Consider the following 20,984-nt stretch of genomic DNA (forward strand, 5'->3'; position numbering starts at 1 on the left):
ACTAATGAATTTTATGAAACAATGAATTTTTAGAAATGGAAAATTTCCCATGAAAAAGTAAATCACTGGAAAATTTTCTGCCCCACATCTCTGATTGGAAGATAGTGTTGTTCTTTTTTTGAAAGTGCAGATTAAATGTTTACGTGGCTTGTTTCTGCTTTGAGCAGTTGGTTGGAATAGATGACAGATGACTTCCTGAGCTCCCTTCCAGCTTTATTTTTGTTTATGATTTTGTTGTAGCAGGTGCTAAGGATAACCATCAGTAAAATTTCCTGAATTCCCCATGAAATTCCCTGATAGATAATATAGAAGGATATACAAAATGTTAATATATATGAATATACTTTATTTATTCTTTCTTGTTTCAACCCTGTTTAGGAAGGGCCTTTGAGACCTGTGCTAGAATGTATTGACCTTGTCAGTAGTGAAGATGAAGAGCCTAGCAGCAGTGCCAGCATTCATGTGAGTATGTTATAAAGTGTTTTTTCAGATGATAATTCCAAATAGTACTTCTCCAAATGCCCTGGTTTTATGTCTTTTATGTAGCTTCTTCGCAGTTTTGACTTGCAATTACAGTGAAAATAAAAGATGTGTAAAGTGTTTAGCAGTCAGCTATCTTTTTATAGTTACTAAACAAAAGTATTGGGGATAATCTGTTCTTCTCTTCCCCTACCCCCACCCCCAAATAAAACCTAAAACCCTCTTACAGACAGGTCAATAGTACATTACATTACTTTCATAGCTGGTGCTACTGTCTGTTCCTTCACTGGCTGAAAATGTATTCACAGTAGCACCAGCTGCAATATTTCCCTCCTAGCGGTGCTTAGGCCAGGTCCCAAAAGGGATTTTAAGTGGAGTTGGGGCACTTGAGTTCAGAATTGCAGTTCATAAAGTACTCATTCAGTGCCTTCCTAATGGCCAAGTATGTGAACATTCAGATCAAACAGGAAGGTGCCTTGTAAGTTCCTGTAGACTTGGAGTTTCATTTTAGGCTGAAAAGATCTGGACAGATCAGAAGAACAGGGTTGCTGATCCCTTGCTTAATGAGATCTAAAAACTAGAAATCTTCTTGGTTCCAGTCTGGTTGGCAAGTTTGGAGCGTACTCCATGCATACCAATAGGATTCTTTCCCATCTCTTAACAAAATGCAGTAATGGCTGTTTGAGTTGTGAAATACAGCACTAGAAGGAGGTGGCCCTGTGGCCCCATCTTTTATATAACAGCATGGCATTCATTCTAAAAGCGGGAGACTTGGTTTCAAAGTCCATCTGAGCTCAAGAAGGCTCAAACCCACCTTTCCTGCTTTCTAAAAGCAGTGTCAAAACTAGTTGAGGTATGTGTCCTACCAAAGCTGTCATGTGTTAAATAAATAAATAAACAGAATGCAGGATATAGAACCAGAAAGGGAGTGAAGGAGACTTTGTGGACTGGTGATTATGTTGCTTGCTGTAGGGGTGGAGGGAGTACTGAGCTCCATCTCCAGCTGCGAGTCGTGTGTAAAATAGCCTTTTCTTGACCCAGTGGTGGTCTTTTGTTTTGTTTTGTTTTTTCACTGTATAGCAGTTATGAAATTAACTTGTTTTTCTTTTAATTATAGAGAAAAGTAAAACATAAAGATCACATTGACTATCAGAAAGAAAGGGTTGCTTCAACCCTAGCTCGCCTAGCACGCCATGTGGAAGTAGAGATTCAGCAGAAAGAGGAGAAAAACAAAGCTTTCAAGGTACGGCAGATATTTTAAGAGACATTCTGTGCCTTGTATTTGTTTCCCTCATTAAATAATAAAAAGATTGAGGCTTAAAATTGGATATTAAACTTTTCAAATATAGCACAGTCTGATAATGTCCAAAAGTCCTTGTTGGTTCTTCAGCCTAATGAATTCTACTATCAGCTTAGTTTTTAGAGAGCAGATATCAACTTCATGCAGTCCAGGGGCACCATCTCGTACACTTGTTCATATGCTCAGCAGAGACCTGGGTATCTGTTGTGCCAATCATCTTGTATGGAATAGACAAAATACTGAATAATAGTTTATTGGCATCTTTAGATCACTTGAATAGATTTTTCTTTTTTTTGCCTAGGTCTACATGCTGTAATTGAAGATCTTAAGGGGTATAAATTTGTTGCTTTATCAATATTTCTGATAACTATTTTCTGATAACTAAACTGGACTAGACTTCTTAATCTGAGATGTGTGTTTTAAAGTAAAGTTATGTAGTGCAATAACTTGAAAGGCATAGAACTTGTTACAGTTGCTTTAAAATATACTTTAAATGCATTTAAGCCCCCCCCAAACCTTCTGAAAAATCTTTGTCCTAGACAAAACTTCATACTTTCCTATATAGTGTGTGGAATGTCAATAACAACGAGGGATCCTGGCTTTCTCTAATTTAAAAAAAATCCTCACTTCTTTTTTAGATTTAAAGAAGTAACCCCAAATCCAATTTTTTCCATGATTAAAATGAAATGCCAGCAATATATAGATAGATATATGCTGTTTAATTTTAATCATGGAAAATGTGGATTTGGGGTTACTTCTTTAAATCCGAAAAGTGAGGATTTTTTTTTTTTATTATCAGAGAAAACCAGGATCTCTGGTAACTTTCTGCCATAAGCCATAGAACTATTGTAATTGAGGATGGGGAAAGGTATAAGTTGCTATGGAACATTCGACCCTGGAAGCCTAGGTTCTAGTCCTCTTTCCAGACAAACTCTTGCAAGTCCCTCCTTCCAGTTTTGTTGTCGTGTAGAACAGAAGTAGAAGTGATTTACCTAGCTTTTGTAAGGTAGTATGTGAGCTGTGGATAACAATTGTTATTTCAATGTTGAACATGGTTCTGCTGCACAGCTTCTCTCATCACTAGTAGATTAATGCCACTTGCCTGTGAATTTAGATGTGGTTCAATGTAGGAGTATCATGCGCATCCTTTAATTTCTGCTTTGGTAGTAGAACATGTTGATAGTTTAGCTTTTGCCCCGCATTTTGTTTAGTAATTCTTAATTTTCATTTATTTTTCTGTGCAGTAGTGACTTTATTTCAGCATCTGGCACTTCCTAGCTCCTGAGGTGAGGAATCACCAGCATATTAAAGCTTTATATTGTTTTCAATATTAAACACAAACTCCTTGTGCCCACCTCTGTTCTACCAGGCGTTCTTGTGCTGCCTTAGCCCGGACTATTGATCTAGCCTGTCCCGGGCTTGCAAGTGGACCCCAAAGGCTACCCTGGCTAACATCTGGGGATCCCCTTAACTCGCCTGCCACGACTTTGAATGGTACCTCAGTGGAGGGGTTCCCCTTCGAGGCAGCCTCCAGGGTCGTCATGCCCCTTGGCGGGCACTCACGGGGCTCCGACCTCCCCTACACCCCGGCCACTCGCCACCTTGGGTCGCAGGTCTTCTGGCCCTTTGGTATCCTTGGCTCCACTCGGCTTCTTTTCCAGACTCCTGTGGCCCTCCAGCCACGAGTCTGTGTCCCTGGGTTGCAGCTCGAACGTGAAGACTTCGAGACCCTTGGACCTGGATCTGACTAACCCGTATCCCTAGTGCCCTATCCCAACCACCCTGTGATGTAGCGTGCCATCCCCGCCACCATGACAGCCGAAGCGATGTGGTCAGTGGACCTGGAGGCCACAAAGGAATAAAGAGTGCCCTTAACCTATGGGCCCCGTGTTTTCCCTGTGCCTAGGTGCCCCAGCCCCAGTTGCTTGCCCCGCTTGGGTATGGCGTCCCAGCCGATTATCCTTGGGACATAGTGGGGCCCGTCTGCCACTTAATCTGTCCCTGCTTGGGGTCTTCTGCCGCACCCCGCGGCAATCCCCGTTGGTGGTTCCTGTTGGCCCCGCCCTTGTTACCTCCTCTCCGGGGCTTCCCTGCAGGCTCGCCAGTTGGTGCCTCTGCTGGCTTGCCTGTCGATGCCTCCGCCGGTTCTGTAACCAGCTTCGCTGCCTCTGCCTCCATTGGCCTTGCTGCTGGCTCCTCTGCCGGCTTTGCTGTTGGTGCCTCCACCGGCTCTGCTGCCAGCTTCACTGTCGGCTCCTCTGTCGGCTTTGCTGCCGCTGCCTCCCCAGACTCCGCCCTGCTGTCCTGGGCTGCCCGGACACAGCAACTGCGCCCCTCAGGGTGTGGGCTTTCCCGTCGAGCCTCCGCTCGCCTTCGCACCTCCTGTGCCCTCAGGGCAGCTTTTTGTCTCCGCTGTGTGGCGTCTCCAACTGACGTCACCCGGCCCCAGCTGAATATGAGCGCGGCTAACGAACCACATGGGTGGTTTCACCGTGTGCGTTTCCCCACGCCTTTCGGACCCTGCAGGAGGTAAGTGGGGGCTTTCTTTTGCTTTGGCCTGGGGCCCTCCTGTAACCCCGGCTCCCCTGGGACATTCCTCTTGGGTTTTTTTACAACATCCTGTTTTGTATGGATTTATTGTCCTGTCTCAGCAAGTGATGCCCTTCAAGTGCTGTACCAAATCTAGAAGTTGTTATAGGGAAACTTTTCAGGAGTCTCTGTGGCTGACCTATGCCCTGAAGCCATAAGGTGGTGACTCCTACTACAATAGCTGGGTTTTGAGTTGAATAAGCATGCAGTGTTGTTTCCATGTGGTGAAATCGTAGCTCACAGTCAGGTCCGTGAGAATTCCTATGGATATTGCACAAGCTACCTTCTTGCCACCAATGTGGGAGAAAATCCAGAAAACTATATAGATACTTTGGGCCCCACAAAAACAAATCACATGTTCCCTGGCAGTCACTTGTGTAATTAATGAAGTAGAGGGGCAAAATTGGGCTTTAAATCCTTTTTCCTTTGTTTGGGTGTGCAAAAGAGTCTATCAGAAGACTCTTTTGGAAAATAATAAGTTGAAAGCAAAACACATTGTGGAAATAGTTGATTTTAATGAAAGCTCGTTTAGGAGGAGCACCTTAATAAGGCTTTAAATTTGAATCTTATGAATTCCAAATTTTAAAGTGTTTAGTTTTTCATTTTGAAGCTATTAGTTAAAATTTGTAGTCATATATAAGAGGCTTCTATCGTTCATTTTGTGGAACTGCATTTGTGGGATATATTTTAAAGTTTTTAAAAATGCCAAAAAGCCCCACTCAAGTGCCCAGTATATGCAGACATTGTGGAGCCCAATCAAATTAGCTGCAGCCAGGCAGCTCCTGCCCCAGCGTGTGGGGCTCCAGCTGCCAGCTATCTTCTACTCACTCGACTTCCTGCAGAAGGTTGCTCACAGTACCAGGCAGGCAGAGTGGATGGAAGGCAGCTGGAGCCCCATATGCTGGGGCGGGAGCTGCCTGGCTGCAGCTTCCCTGCCCGCCCGCCCCATTACTACTGGGATTCTTTTTGCCAGAGCCCTTCAAGTAATGACACAGCAACTCATCCGACGTAGTATCAAGTGAACTTTAATAGTAACTCCTAGATAATGTTATAGGTTTTCTCCCCATAATATGACCTGGCAAGCGGCTTCTTACTGGGGGTACCAGGCCTCTTGGGTCCTCCACTGGGTGTGTGGGATTTCATAGACATTAGGGCTGGAAGGGACCTCCCTTGGAAGATCATCAAGTCCAGCTTTTCTTGAAGGTGTTCACTGTAGGTGCTTGAACCACCTCCGATGGCAGGCTATTCCAGACCGCGGGGGCTCGAACAGTAAAGAAACTCTTCCTTATGTCCAGCCTGAAATGGTCTTGCAGTAGTTTATAACCGTTTTACCTCGTCATCCCTTGGGGCGCTCTGGTGAACAAACATTCCCCCAGATACTCGTGGTCACCCCTGATAAACTTATAGGTGGCAATCAGATCACCCCTGAGCCTGAGCTTTTTCAGGCTAAAGAGCCCCATAGCTCTCAGCCTGTCACCATAAGGTCTGTTTTCCTGACCTCTGATCATGTGCGTGGCTCTTCTCTGGACTCTCTCAAGCTTCTTTGCATCCTTTTTGAATTGTGGGGCCCAAAACGACGCAGTACTCCATCTGTGGCCTCACCAAGGCCGAGTACAAGGGGAGAGTGACGTTCTGGGATTTGCTTGAGAAGCATCTATGGATGCAAGCCAGCATTTTGGTTACTTTACTAGCCACCGCATCGCATTGAAGGGTCATGTTCATCTTGTGGTTAATGATGACCCCCAAGTCTTTTCTTCCATAGTGCTAACCAGTGTAGCACTGCTGAGCCTATAAGGATGCTGCAGGTTTTTCCTCTCAGGGTGGAGAACCTTGCATTTTTCAGCGTTAAACACCATCAGGTTCTCGTCCGGCCATTTGCTGAGCTTGTCCAGGTCAGCCTGGATCGCCCTCCTCTCTTCAGGTGTGAATGCTTTGCCCTAAAGTTTGGTGTCATTGGCAAAATTGGCCAGTCTGCTTCTGACTCCAATGTCCACATCATTAATGAAGATGTTGAACAATATGGGTCTAAGGGCAGAGCCTTGGGGGACCCCACTGTTCACAGGGCACCATGACGATTGACTTCCATCAATTACCACCCACTGGGTGTGACCACAGAGTCAATTCCACAGCCTGGAGATCACGGTGGACCCAAGGCCACATTTGGCCAGTTTCGCCAAGAGGTGATCATGGGATAACAAAGGCTTTTTTGAAATCAAGGTATATGACATCAATCTCTGCTCCCTTGTCCAGGTGATAGGTCACCTGGTCATAGAAGGAAATGAGATTGGTCAAGCAGGACCTACTCGTGACAAACCCGTGCTGGCTATCCCTCAGGATGTTGGTGTCGGCCGGTCCATTAAGGATGGCTTCTTTAATAAACTTTTCTAAGACCTTCCCCAGGATAGAAGTCAGGCTGATGGGCCTATAGTTTGCTGGATCCACTTTCCTCCCTTTCTTGAAGATAGGCACCACATTGGCCTTCTTCCAGTCTTTGGGCACTACACCAGAGCTCCAGGAGTTCTCAAAGATCCGTGCCAGAGGCTGGACTATGATGCTTGCCAGCTGCTTGAGTATCCTGGGGTGTAGATTGTCAGGGCCAGCTGACTTGAAGGTATCCAGCCTCTTAAGGTATTCCTTTGTGAGATCAGCATTGATGGAGGGTAGGGGATCTCCCTCACCTGGACCTCCCTGTCCTGTAGTGGGCATGGGCATCCCATGGGACTGATGAAAGACCAATGCAAAGTACCCATTTAATATGTTGGCTTTTTCCTGGGCGTCAGTTGTCCTGTCTGGTTTAGCAGGGGTCCAGTGTTGCCCTTACTTTTCCTCCGGCTCCCCACATATCTGAAAAAGGACTTTTTATTGTCCTTGATACTCGAAGCTAGTTGGAGTTCAGTTGCAGCCTTGACTTTCCTGGATTGCTCCCTGCAGGACTGAACCAGTGCAGAATATTCCTCCTTGAAGGTGAATCCTATCCTCCATCTTTTGTAGGCCTTTTTTTTTAGCCTTAAGAGGTCTGCTAGATCCCTGGAGAGCCAGGGGGGCTGCTGTGTCCTCTTGCTGCCTTTCCCCCTGAGATGGAACAGAATTAGCTTGTGCATTGAGGATCAGTCCCTTGAGGATCAACCACTCTTCCTGAACTCCCCTCCCCCTGGGGTCGTGGTCCCTTAGGGCCTCACTGACAAGCCTCCTGATCTTGTCAAAGTCGGCTTTCCTGAAGTCAAGGACTTCCGTGTTGCTGACTGACTTGTCAGCTTTACGGAAGATGGTGAAGGTGATCAGCTTGTGGTCGCTGTCACCCAGCTTCCCATCGATCACTAGGTCGCTGATTAGATCATCCCCAGTAGCCAGTACCAGGTTGAGCAGCACTTTACCTCTTGTTGGCCCATAGACTTTTTGAGTCAGGTAGAGGTCATCCACGCCCGATAGGAAGCTTTGCGACAGCTTGGATTTTGCTGAGTGATCTCCCACGAGATGTCTGGGTATTTGAAGTCACCCATGACAACCATGGTCCTGGAGCATGTGGCCTCAGCCAGTTTCCGGGCGAACTCCTGGTCAAGCTCTTGACTTTGGGTGGGAGGGCTGTAGTAGACTCCCACTGTTGTGTCCCCTGTGCTATGTTCCCCACGGATTTTAACCCAGAGGGTCTCTAGCTGTCCACCCTGGTTGCCAACATCAGCTTGGAGGGACGCATAGCTTTCCTTAACATAGAGAGCTACGCCCCCGGCCTTTTTACGTACTCTCTCTCTCCTGTACAGGGTATAGCCATCTATACCCATGGTCCAGTTGTGGGTGGAGTCTCACCAGGTCTCCGTTATCTCTATGACATCGTAATTATTTGTGTTAAGCAGGAGGACAAGTTCCTTTATCCGGCGCCCTACGCTGCAACTGCTCACAGCCTGCGTGAGGCTGCCCTTGCCTTCTCAGGACAGCCCTGTGTGGGCTGCGAGCGGCTGCAGCAGGGAGCACTGGCCACGGGGCAGGGGAGGGGCTGCTTTTCCCCGTGCTCAGCGCTAGTTTCTTCCCTGCGGTGAGCAGGGGGTCGAGGCTGCACGCTGCCCCCCGCCTGTACTATGGGGCTGGGGGGGCACTGGGAGTGAGTGGAAGCACAGGGCTCACACCGGTGTCCCAGGACCAGTGCCAGCAGGGCCCAGAGCAGGGATACAGGGTCCCGGCCAGCAGGGGCTCTATGGAGCCAGGTCAGCTCCCCCTCTCCCTGCTGGTGCAGCCCAGCCTGGCTCCACAGACCCTTGCCAGCATGTGTCCTGCTTTGAGCCCAACTGGTTCTGGCCCTGGGACATTGGTCCCAAGACATTGGGATATTGGTCCCAAGATGGGGACCAGAGGGTGGGACACCTGTCAAGGGGCAGAGCTATCCATGTGGCCCTCAACAGCTTGCCAAAACTGAGTAAGCGGCCCTCTGCCCAAAATAATTGCCCGCCCCTGTCCCAGGGTCACAGCATGCTAACACACATGTTCCTTTGTTTGTCTATCACTTCTGTAACTTTTTCATCCCAAATTGTCCAATCCTCTGACTCTGTGCTAAGTATTTCTTATATGGTGCACCAATCCCCTGGTACTATGCCAGCCACATTCCTTATGGCTTAGGAAGAAATATAAACATTTAGTCTTCATTCTTAAGCCAACCTCAAACAAGAAATACAGTAAAGTTGGCTAAACAAACAATGTTTCCTTATGGGGAAACTTGTGCCTTGCTCACCTAGTGCCCAATCACAGCACTTGCATCTTCCAGTGCCACAGAAGGCGCTTTGTTCAATTTTGTTGCTTAGCTCTGGGAAGGCTTGGACTATGGCTAAAAAGCCTTAGCATAACTCAGTTTGCTTGCTGCAACCTGACTGGATGCCCAGCACGCATTCCCATGGCCACCGTCGCTTCCCCACACTACTTGCTTCCCAGAGTGATGCAGCAGGGACAGGAGAACCTGCTGGATGTGGTGGGAGCCGAGTAGTACCCAGGCAGATACAGCCCTGACAGGAAGCTATGCATGCAGCCTGGGGTCGGGGCCGTTGGCGGGTGCAGGCAGGAGCATGGAGTGGGTTGCCCTGGGCAGGGCTGAGCCCCATGTGGAGTACTGTGGGGGCCGGATACAATTGGTGGGTGCCTGCCTGCCTGCCTGCCAGCTGGATCCAATCACTTGGCAGATTTGATCCGGTCCACGGGCCATATTTTGCCCACCCCTGATATAGGATCAGAAAAAGAGACATTTCCTGTGCAGCTGCGCAATCATGGGATTAGAGGGAGAAAAGCAGGAGATGGAAATGATTCCTGATTTACCACATGAAACTCTATTGGGACTAGACTACTCCTACTGAGAGAGCACTTAATGATCTTGTGGAGCAACCTAAGCAGGTGCCTTTTTTTGCATCTTTTTTTCTGAGGAAGAGTGTTTTGTTCCTCAGAGTTTATTTTAACATTATTTCTCAACTATAAAGTTGATCCAATAAAAGATTTTGCCAAACAAAACTTGCTTTTTATATATTCACTGCATCATCACAACTACAATACTACTATTACAGGGGGTGGGAAAGGTAATATGTGCATGAGGGTTAAGATTTCCTCTTTTGGGTTTTTGGTTTTTTTTGGTGGGTTTTTGTTTTTTTAAATCTGCCTGCCTGCACCCACAGCGTGAAGAAATTGTTGTCAGTAATCAGAGCAAGACTTCTTATACAAATTAAACACCTATGTCCATTCATGGACAGCATCACAATCACTGCTGTGTTCAGAGAAACAGGCCTATTCATAACTGACTAGCTCTTAGGTTCTTATGCCCATTTATTGTTCAGAATCAGCAGTCAAAACAGGCATGGCTCTTTCCATAATTCTACTACCCTAGTGAAGACATAAAAATTTATGAAACATATAAAAATTTAACAGTATCAGTTACTGTGTAAAAATGGTAACCTACCTCCAGTGGCTTCAATTTTCTGAAATGATTTTTGAGAATGTGCTGCTAAGTTAAATATTATTTCTAGAACATATCCAGTTACCTTTATGTACAGGTGAGTACAAAGATGATTAAAATCATCTGAAGACTTTTTTATACTCACTTTGGAAATAAAACTGCACAACTTGGAGTGTACTTGGAAGAGACATTTCCAGATCCTCCAGTTACACATTGTTTTAGTTCACTTTGATAGTTCTATCATTCAAGAACTAAAGCATGGCTGTAAGAAGTGGGTTAGGCAAGTGTTCTGTTGAGTATCTTGTCTGTGACAATGGGCAGTATCAGCTGCTTCAAAAGAAGGTTCAACAAAATTTTAGTGAGCAATTTTATTGTTTGCTTAGCCAACTTTACTGTATTTCTTGTTTGAGGTTTGCTTAAGAATGAAGACTAAATGTTTATATTCCTTCCTAAGCCAAATAGTATGGGAAAGTCATTGTTTCCCTGTGCAGTGGATATATTTTTATGGGTAGAAATAAATCTGCAACTTTTTCAAGACAGTTTCTATAAACAGTACAGAAAAAAAAGAGAAGAGAGCATTCAAATACTCTTTGGGCAGCTCTTGATTCTATAGGCAGTAGAGGAATTGCCATTGGTCTTCTCTACAAGAGCAGATTCTTGACCCAGGGACTACTTTGCACATGGCCTGGACCGTCTGCTTTTTAATAGTTTGGCCATTAAAAGAACTATGTAGTTCTGTAAGGATTTTCCATCAGCCTGTCTCTGGCATATAGCCACAGCACAACTAAGCATTTTATGTATTGACTTGGGTAAATTTTAAGCTTCTATGGACATGAACATAAATATCTGAGGTAGGGATGGCCCTGGCCTTGGTATCTGTAGTATAACATTTATCATCTTTGGGTTCCAGTGATCCTATTGTATTGGAGTTTCTCCAGTACGGTTGATTAATCTTGGAATCAAACAGTACAAGAACTCCCCATCAGAGCATCATCATTTATTCAGATTAATCAGGATGATAGATTAGGCAAGTTTATGGCCAGGCTTTCTAGTTCTCATTTACCTTCTGATAACCAGGGTCCTAGAGAATGACCATGCTGCTGATGCTTTAAAGGACATTCTGTAGTTCCAGCTTTCCAGCCAAAGTTGTACTTTTGACAAGTACTGGAAATTTGGTCATTTTTCTTCCAACTCTTTGCACTCCTTTTGGAAATTTGTTCTCAAGATAGCATTCTTAAGATGTCTTAAACATATGGCATGTATGTGTCAGCTATATCCTGTTCCTCTCAGTCCATCCAAAATACTAAGGCCTTAAAACCTCAGAATTGCTGCAGGCAAGATGTCAAATGGTACAGGATTTTAACATGTTTAGGCATTCAAGAAATTATGATATACCAGTCACAGCTTCCTCTATATGGTCCATCTTGGCCTGGGAGTTGGGGAAGAAAGGCTGCTGTTCTGCAGAAAAAGGTGCTGTATATGGGGGAATTCTGTTACTGCCTCTTTCTGTTAAAAGCATATTGTATGCTTTTCCCACTTTTGTGCCTCACTATTCCCATTAGTGTTGAATGAGGAGAGAAACTGTGCAGCAGAATGTGAAATTTCTTGTCTGACAATTTTCCTTCTGTTCTCAGTCTCTCTCATTCAACACACCCTGGTAGTCCGGTAAATGGCTAGAATAACATTTGTAATCCATTGGAATTTTCTCATAAGGGTAGAGTTTAATTAATGTTGTATTCCAGGTTATTGTCCTAATGCAAATAATCAAGTGCTGGAGTGTTTCTACAGCTCTGGAAGAATTCTTCTTGTGGTGTAAGATGAAGGGTGGGGTTTAGTCCTGGAACTGTCAGCAGCAATATTGGATCACCTCCAAATGCCACAGGTGGGAGCATTAACCTATTAGTGATGAATGATGAGAAGAGCTGTGAACAGAAAATTATTACTTAAGAAGTTTCTTGTTCTAATGAATTACGTAGCCTGTCCCCTGACTGGAGCAGGATTAGTTACATATTCATTTGAATTTGTTACCTAGTTTAATTTTAAAACGTTTCCAGAAATAAAATTTTCACTGCTCACTAATGAGAATATCATACAGCTGTAGCTTTCTTCTATATATAAAAAAAAAAAGCATGTTTTATGTTGAGGTAATTAAAGTGATTGTCAGTCCACACTGCTGTGTCTGCATGAAAAAAAATGACTAGGAAATACTGGGTAGACATGCTGCAAGGCTACATCTGATGGATTAATAGTCTGCTGGAACGTGGTAATTACCCTGTTCCAGCCAGCCTTCATATTTTGTATATCAGTGTCTCCATGCGTCAAAATGGCAGCAGGGGTACTTGAACTAAAGCTTATTAAACAAGCTTTAGTTCAAGCACCCTGCTGCTGTTTTGAAGTGCAGAGATGCTGATGCACAAGATGCAGCACTTTAATTAGAGCGGCTTTTGGAACCGCTCCAATTAAAGTGCCCCTGCCTCACCCCTGGAGCACGTGTAAAAGTGCCCATTGTTTCCACACAACCTAGTGCAAGTGCTGTTGCAAAAGTCTCCATAATCTGGGTCATTGTCACAGCAAATAGTGAGACACTTGGGCCAAGTACAGGCAGTAAAAAGCTGAGTAGGGATTGATTCAATCTATGTGGATTTTTCTAAGCTGCGTAGATTGTGTCAGGAGAGATCGGAACATGTTTCTCCTTCGGTGCGGGGTGGAGAATGCTTGTACTGTCCAAAGCCAGAAACTGGAGGGGCACACCTGAGTGAGCCTAGCTGAGCTGGGGCCATCACTGATTGGCTGAGGGGCACACGCCTCCACCTGTCTGCTGTCACCCTGGATCCTCCCTGCACCGAGCCCTAGGTTTCCAGAGCAGGTCCTGGCCCACTCGGCAGCTCTGCCAGCAGTGGCATGGGGGAAGCCAGACCTGGGCTGGGAGAGGGAACTGAGGCTTCAGGGCTGTTGGACAACAGCTCTTCTGCCCAGAATTGGCTCCTGGTTGGAGCAGGTAGAGCTGGCATGAGGAGCCAACGTGGACACTTCCATTAGTGTCTGCACAGCCCCAGCTGGGCCAGCTGGCAGAGGGCATGCAGGGGCCAAGACAGATGCTTCCCTCAGGGTCTGCACAGCCTTGGCTCAGCCAGCAGGCGGCCGGGAGCTGGTGTGGGAAACCAACAGGGACCATTAGGGAAGCCTCTGTTAGCTCCCACACATCATATTCCCTCCCGCCCCCCCGCTCCAGGCTGCATGCTGGCCAAGCCAGGTTGTGTGGATTCTGAGGGAGGGCTCCCCATGCCCCTGTCCTGCCACCTGCTCCAGGCTCTGTGCTGCCTGGAGCTGGGAGCCCTGGCTGGGCAGAGGAGCTGTGCAGGCAGCTCTGTAAGAGTCTGGGGGCAGGGCCAGCTAGGTGCTAGACTGGAGCAGCAGAGCGTGTGCTGTGTTCCAGCAGACCACCCTGTGAGTGGGGGTTTGTGGAGAACCACAAAGCATCCTGGAATGCTGGGGGGCTGCATGGTAACTTGAGAGGGGATCTGAGACAGAAGTTTGATAGACCAGTTTAACCTAAATCAGTTAAGTCTCATACTACATCCATCCAGATTTATTTTAAAACCAGGTTTGGCCATTGTGAAACCATTTTGAAACAGTTTATATGTGCAGAACTTCTGTTTCAGCTTTAAACCAGTTTCTGATCACTTATACCAGTTTATGTGTAATGTCTGTCCCTAGCCTTGCTGGATCTTGAAGGAATTTCAGAACTTGAGTCAGGCTTCTGGTAATTCCATCCCATTGTATCCAGCAAATCATATGGCTCTTGTTAATCTATTTAATTTTCAAATAGCTGTCAGCAAATATGGAATTTGGTGAATGCTTGAACCTTTTTTTGGACCTGCAAATGTGTATTTTTACAAAGCTACTGGAGTGTGAGTTCGGAGCTCTAGAGCTGGGGAAAAAAGATTCAAGGACATCTTGAAGTGCAATCTGAAGAAATGCAATATTAACATAAGTACCTGGGAGACTCAAGCACTGAATCATCCCCAGTGGTGCTGTGATGTACAACAAGGCATTCATTGATGGTTTTGAGCAAACTCTTTTCACTCAGGAGGTAGATAGTTATTTCCTTCTGTCTCTCTTGCCTGTGATGTGACATTCACAAGGATCTATTTGCTGTGTCTTTACTTTTACTTGACTACAGAAGAATAATAATTGTTTTATTGCAAAGAACTCAGAACACGTTTTTGCACTGTGGACTTGTACTTGAAATCTCCGGGATTATTTGTGAATCTTGTTTGTATACCTAACAGTGCTAATAAACAGCAACCCATGGCACTCTTAAAAAGATCTCATGGCACCTTGTTTGAGAATCACTGGTCCTGGGTATAGAGTGCTGTGACCTCTCCTTTGTGGGTAGAGAGGAGCATTTCCTTCTTACTCTTTCTCTTCTTTGAGGAATAAGGCATTCAGATGTATGTACCCACAGTCGTTACTGCAGGTAGATAAAGTTTGATGTCCTAATGCAGCTAAACCATAGTATTAACATTTGTAAATGTGGCCAACCCAATAACAGAAACTTGGAGAGGGAGGGAGGAAGAAGGAGGAGGCGCGTGATTTTTTTCGAAACCTGAAATACCTATCCCTAAATATATATCTGCTTTCTGGGATGTTAAGTACATTAATTAAAGTTGTACCGCAATGCTGGAGTTATGTTTTTATTTCCTTTTTGTGGTGCTGGAGCCTGAGATTATATGTAGCGCTTTTTTAGTAATAGGAGTTGTACTTTTGCAAACTGATCTAACGTGGAGGATGTCAACCAAATGGCAGAGAGGATATGGTTTAAGGCATAGGAGATGGACAGGAATTGGTGTTACCAGTGATATTTATGGAATGGAGTTTAATACTAGGAAATTGGTTTTGCCTTATGTATGCAAAAAATTATCTTGCTTATAATACCAGTATTTCTCTGAGTATTCCTTAAAACTAATCATCTTCACAGCTGAAAGTTATGTTCTGCAGTGCCTGTAACCTGGTATGTGGTACAGGCACATATACTGTTTCCATGCTTGTGTATATTACTTTTGTATACTCTGAGGTATCTTTTAGGATCTGTGTAATCTCAGGTGCCTTATCAATGCTAGATTTATTGAATCCTTTAGTGCTGTTGTTGCTTAGCATACAAACTGAGTTGGGGCTTCAGGTATCCTGGCAAGCTTTCTCTCATTAGTCTTGTACAGCAAAAGGGAGCCAAAGTGAAGTTGCGATAGTCTCTGATATATTTTTCCCCACTCCTTATCCATTCTCATGCACAACAAGGAACAAGGCAGTGTAAAATTGGTCATGTGGTTTTTGCTCTTAATTTATGTTTAATTTATATATATATGAGGTCAGTGCCGTAACCTGTTGGGGAAGGCAAGTGGTACATCTGGGAGCTAGAGAGCTGTGGATACTTCTGTTCTTCCCTATACCTAAATCCACACTATTATAAAGATATGACAGTGCAAAGTCAAAACCTAGAATGAGCCAGTGCACTTTTAGGCACTCTTAGGCTGCTTAAGGCATTTAATTTTCCCATAGGAAATAATAAAATAGTGAGGGGTTGTGTATCCCAGACATACCTTAGTCATAGCTTTTTTTTTTTCCCCTTTTCTCGGTGGAATCGCCTTTAGGAGTGCATCTTGCGTCTCACCTATGTATCTTGCAATGCTGCTACCGCAATGGCAGTGCAGCTCTGCTTGATTCTGCCTGCAAATCTTGTGAGGCATTCGCATATATACACGAATCTTGCGCACGTTCGCATATATACACAAATGACATGCATCTCGAGGGGCATTTTTCAGTCCGGACCCTAATAAAAAAATTATGTAAACATGAGACGCATGTAAGTCGGAATCGTGTAAATCGGGGATCTACTGTACAGAAACACGTGTCGCAGACAACAAGTAAGGAGCATAGATCCACACAGGAGGCTATATTTTGGTGTTTGCCACTCTCATAATGCATTGCACAAAGCAGCTGTCTGTGGGCTTCCACCACACCGATCACATACATATGAATTTACCTTGCACATAAGAAATTTTTGGTATAAAAAGACCATAACGTAAGAGCAAATTTGCGCATACAGAACCCTCATAAAGCAAGGGAAACCTGTAACTTGTGTTCCCAAAGGTAGTGTTACTGTTTTTTATGAGGGTTTTTTCAATTTCTGATGTGGCTCCTTGATTTTTGTTTCTGGAAATATTGCTCGGTCTTCATCTGCTATGATAGCTGCTGGTGAAACTTAGCATTCTGGGAGGTGTTGGAGAGAGGAACCTTTCCACTGGAGAGTGAAAAAAATACAAGACCTTTCTATGGGATGTTACAGAAAACCAAAGATATGAAAGATGGCAGTGACTTTAGGATCTCTATACTTGTGCCAAATAAAAGTATTTAAGTGCCAGCAGGTATTCTTCACATAAATAGAGATATCTAGTACAGATGATTCGGAGTCCACATGGTGCAATAACATGATTCAAAACGGAGTAAACTATTTTGATTTAAGTGGCAAGGTAAACTGAGTTAATGTGTATATATAACTCATCAAGGGGAGCAGTGTACCTTCGTTAGCTATTAGTTCCGTTTTTTATTAACAGATTTAATTTACTGCCTGAAATACTTTAACTCCTTTTGTGTGCTTTGTTATTGGTACTGAGACCTGTAATTATATTTAAAAAAAATTAGCTAGTGTACATAAAATCATATCTTGACTTCTGACTTTGAATATCTCCAAAGTGCAATTTCATAACCAACATGAACATCATTCAACACAAGTTCAGGAAGATTAATGTCAGTGGTGGAAGAGAGAGATTTGGGCTCTGCAGTACACTTGTCATAATGAATTGTCTCAGCTAATATGGAGAAGTGATGGAATTTAAGAGTTTTGCACTTTGATTCTTTTCCTCTATCTAATTTATTAATGAATAAACATTGTTAAATTGTAAAGAGGCCATCTCATTTGGTCACAGTACAATATAGATGGATGTACTTTTCCTGATAGATATAAATATGAGGCTTCTGATGTATTAATTAGTTTACTTGAGTTAATTTAATATTCCAAATTACCTTAATTTTAATTTGTCTTCCCTTCAGGAAAAAATGGATTCCCAGTATGCTCATGGATTGCAGGAGCTGGAATTTATTCGGGGGCATAGTGATACAGAAGCAGCAAAATTGTGTGTAGACCAGTGGTTAAAAATGCCAGGTAACTAATTAAAAGGGAGGGAATTTTAAATATGAAATGGTGAACAATGGCTGTTGAAGAGTGACTACTCAGACCCATTGCTGAAATAATTTTAAATTTAGAAATTGTTGTCTCTGTCACTTCATTCAGTCAACGTTTGGAATAAATTATTCAGTATTTGCCTTAAATGTCAGTAGTAAACAAATACATGTCACTTAAAGTACTAACGCAGTTCAGTGTAAAATTGTACTCTGAGTGGTAGCTTTTCTAATGTACTCCACCTAATACATATTGGCTAAGCGCATAATTTGCTTGCTGCAGGGGTTTGGGTTGTAGCCGTGTTGGTCTAAGGACATAGGCAGACAAGGTTCCTTGGTGAATTTGATATCTTTTATTAGACCAACCCAAATGGTTGGAGAATAGTTATTAAGCAAGCTTTCGGGTTCAAAAACCCTTCGTCAGGCTAAGGAAGCTGCAGCAGTTGGTGTGTGCTCTTCCTGGATGGAATGAAAAGTAAACAAGCCAGGGGCTGGGCTGGGCTGGGCTGGGGAGTCAGTTGCCAGGCAGATTATAATGCATCGAAAATCCAATGTCTAAGTTTAGTCCATGATCTCTAGTATCCAGCAGATTGATGAAATGGAGCTCATAGGCTCCTGTCTGGGAAGCGTTGTGTAAGTTTCCCTTGAGGATCAGGACTGAGAGATTGGAGAGAGAGTGGACCTCCTGTGAGAAATGTGCCCCCACTGGTAATTGGGTGTTTCTGTCTTTGATGGATTTCTGGTGTGCATTCATTCTAGTGCGCAGTTGTTGTTTGGTTTCTCCTACATATCTTCCATCAGGGCATTTGGTGCATTGAATGAGGCAACCTCATCACCAGAAGCAAACTTCCTTAAGCCCAGAACACACCAAAAGGATCCAGACCGTGCCAGGACAAGAAATGCAAAACCTGCCAACACATCTCCACCACCCCCACTATTACTACACCCCACAACAGAGCCATCAGCATCCCAGGATCTTACAGCTGCACCTCCAGGAATGTAATATACCTCATCCGATGCACCAGATGCCCTGACGGAAGATATGTAGGAGAGACCAAACAACAACTGCGCACCAGAATGAATGCATACTGGAAATCCGAAGCTTCCTTAGCCTGACGAAGGGTTTTTGAACCCGAAAGCTTGCTTAATAACTATTCTCCAACCATTTGGGTTGGTCTAATAAAAGATATCAAATTCACCCAAGTAACCTTGTCTGCCTAGCTTACTTGCTTGCATAATACTTTGCTGGTTCCAATTTTTGCCTGTTGCTTACTGTGGCAAAGTGGGGTTCTCCCTTCATGCACAACCCTTTGTGGCCTCAGCAGGGCCTAGCACAGCTGCAGTTTTGACCTCACTGTGGCTTAACATACACGTGATGAGTTTTGCTTTCAAGATTTTGGGATGCAGTTTCTCCGTGCCGCCTGCACCTATCTTCTTGAAACTTAGCACGCTTCATGCCCCCAGAAGGAGCTACCATTCCTGCAAGTTTCATCCAAGTGTGGCCAGAAATGACAAAGTTATAGCCTGTTTTGACCTTCCCCATTATAGCCAGTGAGCAAAACGTCGAAACAGGGTCAAAATGGCAAAATGTTTCGACGGAATGGAACAGCCGTTTTGACTGAAAACGCAAGTTGAAACAGAACACTGTTCCGTCAAAACGTCGAAACACTGGTCAAAACGGAATGCTTCTGTTTCGCACAGCCCTAATAATTATGTTGTTAGTTAGGCGGGAGGCTGCCTGTTCTTGCCCCGATGCCAGGGGGCGCTATCTGCAGCTCCATTCCTCCCCTACACCGCAGCCCAAGCCTTGCAGATAACATCCAGATGACAATGCTTCCGGCTCCCAAGCTTAGCCCTCGTTGTCAGGCCTCAGACGCACACACATTCATACCGCCCTCCTCACTAGGGCCTCTCACACTCCACCCCCTCTCACAGAGTCTCTTTCACGCCTCAACAACTTGTACTGCCTTGCTCCCTCTTGGAGCAGGCCCCTTAGGCCATAGGCTGTATCTAGCCCATACCTTGGGTGGCAGACGTACCGTCTTTTTGGCATCTCCTGTGACCCTCACTGGGGTAGTGGCCAGCCAGTTACCCAGCTGGGTTTAAAGCTTGCCCTGGCCCCTTCCAGGATGACTCTATACCCTCACCCATGCACAGACTGGACTCCCAGCCCTCTGGGTTCCCCCCGCTTTCACTGGGGCTCTGCTTCTCTGCCCCTTCACTGGGGCTCCTCCTCTCCTTGGGTCTTGCACCCCACATGTGCCTGGCCTCCACTCTCCTTGGTGTCTTGCACCTGGCATTTCCTGAGGGCTCCCGCACCACTGAGAGCCCCACCAAGCCACCCACTCCCAGCAGCGTGTAGTTTTAGGTCATGCCTAGGACCAGGAGCCTCCAAATCATCCCCTACCACTCCTGCCCTTACCTCCTGGGAGTTGCGTTCAGCCTTGCAACCAGGCAGTGTTACTGCCTGGCCTGTCAGCAGAACTGCTCTGATTATATATGTGGCCACAGATCTAAAATGGCCGCTGCACTCAAGCACCTGCTGGCTGCTTGGCTCAGCTCACTGTTGGTGCCTGCCACGCTTACATTATAACAAACTGTATAATTGCATATCATTTAAGTATGTAAACAGCTTACGTGTATAGGAACCCTTTGGCCACACTGTTTTACTTTCAAATGGAGGATGGTTACATTACAATTATATAAATTGTGAAACTTCAGTTTCAAGGCTGCTATTTGAGGTATGAGGTGCTCTAAGAAACAGGTAAGAATCTTATGAGGTGGGAAAAACTAACAGTGCACTTTATTAACAACTTTGAAGTGTGCAGTCTAGTAAAAACAGGGTTTCTTGTTTGGGGTTTTTTTTTCCTCTTGTCCTGGAGCAAAGTACTTGAAATACTGATATGCAATACATGTTTTATTAGACATGCCCATTAACTCTGCATGCACTAGCTACTGACCAGAGGCAGTGCTGCATGTCTACCAATAAGCTCCGTTTTTCAAGTTGGTGTAGCTTTGCAAGCAAGTCAGTTATATATTTATATCACCGGTCCAGAAGCTAGTATGGTGTGTCTCAGCGCAATGCTTCCCTGTGTGATAGAGGTATACAATCAATTGTTGCTTTAAAATTCTTCTTCACATGTTTTTCTTACTATTTAACATTAATGTTCCATATGCTGGGTATAGGAAATACTTGGGTAACGTTAGCTACTTGCAAAGACATCAAGTAGAAATCTACTTTGCATAACTTATTGATTGGGGGAAAAAAATCCTCTTTCTTTATGTAAGCCTCATAAATAAAGAATCAAAGTGGATTTTAAATATCCCTATCCATTTGTATAGTGTGTGTATATATTGAGTAGGTGTTGGAATCGGCATACATAAATCATTTTATCATAAACAGTTGAAAATTTATGAAATAGCAGTGTTTTTCCTAGGGTAAAATAAAACCTT

The 20,984-nt window shown here is 44.6% G+C and overlaps 1 protein-coding gene across 1 annotated transcript in view; it reads left to right on the forward strand.

Annotated features, from left to right (window-relative positions):
• ZNF451 (zinc finger protein 451) overlaps positions 1–20,984 on the forward strand; it is a 55,503-nt gene that overhangs the window by 9,535 nt on the left and 24,984 nt on the right. The window contains exons 2-4 of the mRNA XM_006272143.4: positions 379–462; positions 1,598–1,723; positions 17,403–17,514. Of these exons, the coding sequence (XP_006272205.2) occupies positions 379–462; positions 1,598–1,723; positions 17,403–17,514 (322 nt within the window). The remainder of the gene's footprint in view (positions 1–378; positions 463–1,597; positions 1,724–17,402; positions 17,515–20,984) is intronic.

This window comes from Alligator mississippiensis, chromosome 1 (assembly GCF_030867095.1).
Source record: "Alligator mississippiensis isolate rAllMis1 chromosome 1, rAllMis1, whole genome shotgun sequence".
NCBI lineage: Eukaryota > Metazoa > Chordata > Crocodylia > Alligatoridae > Alligator > Alligator mississippiensis.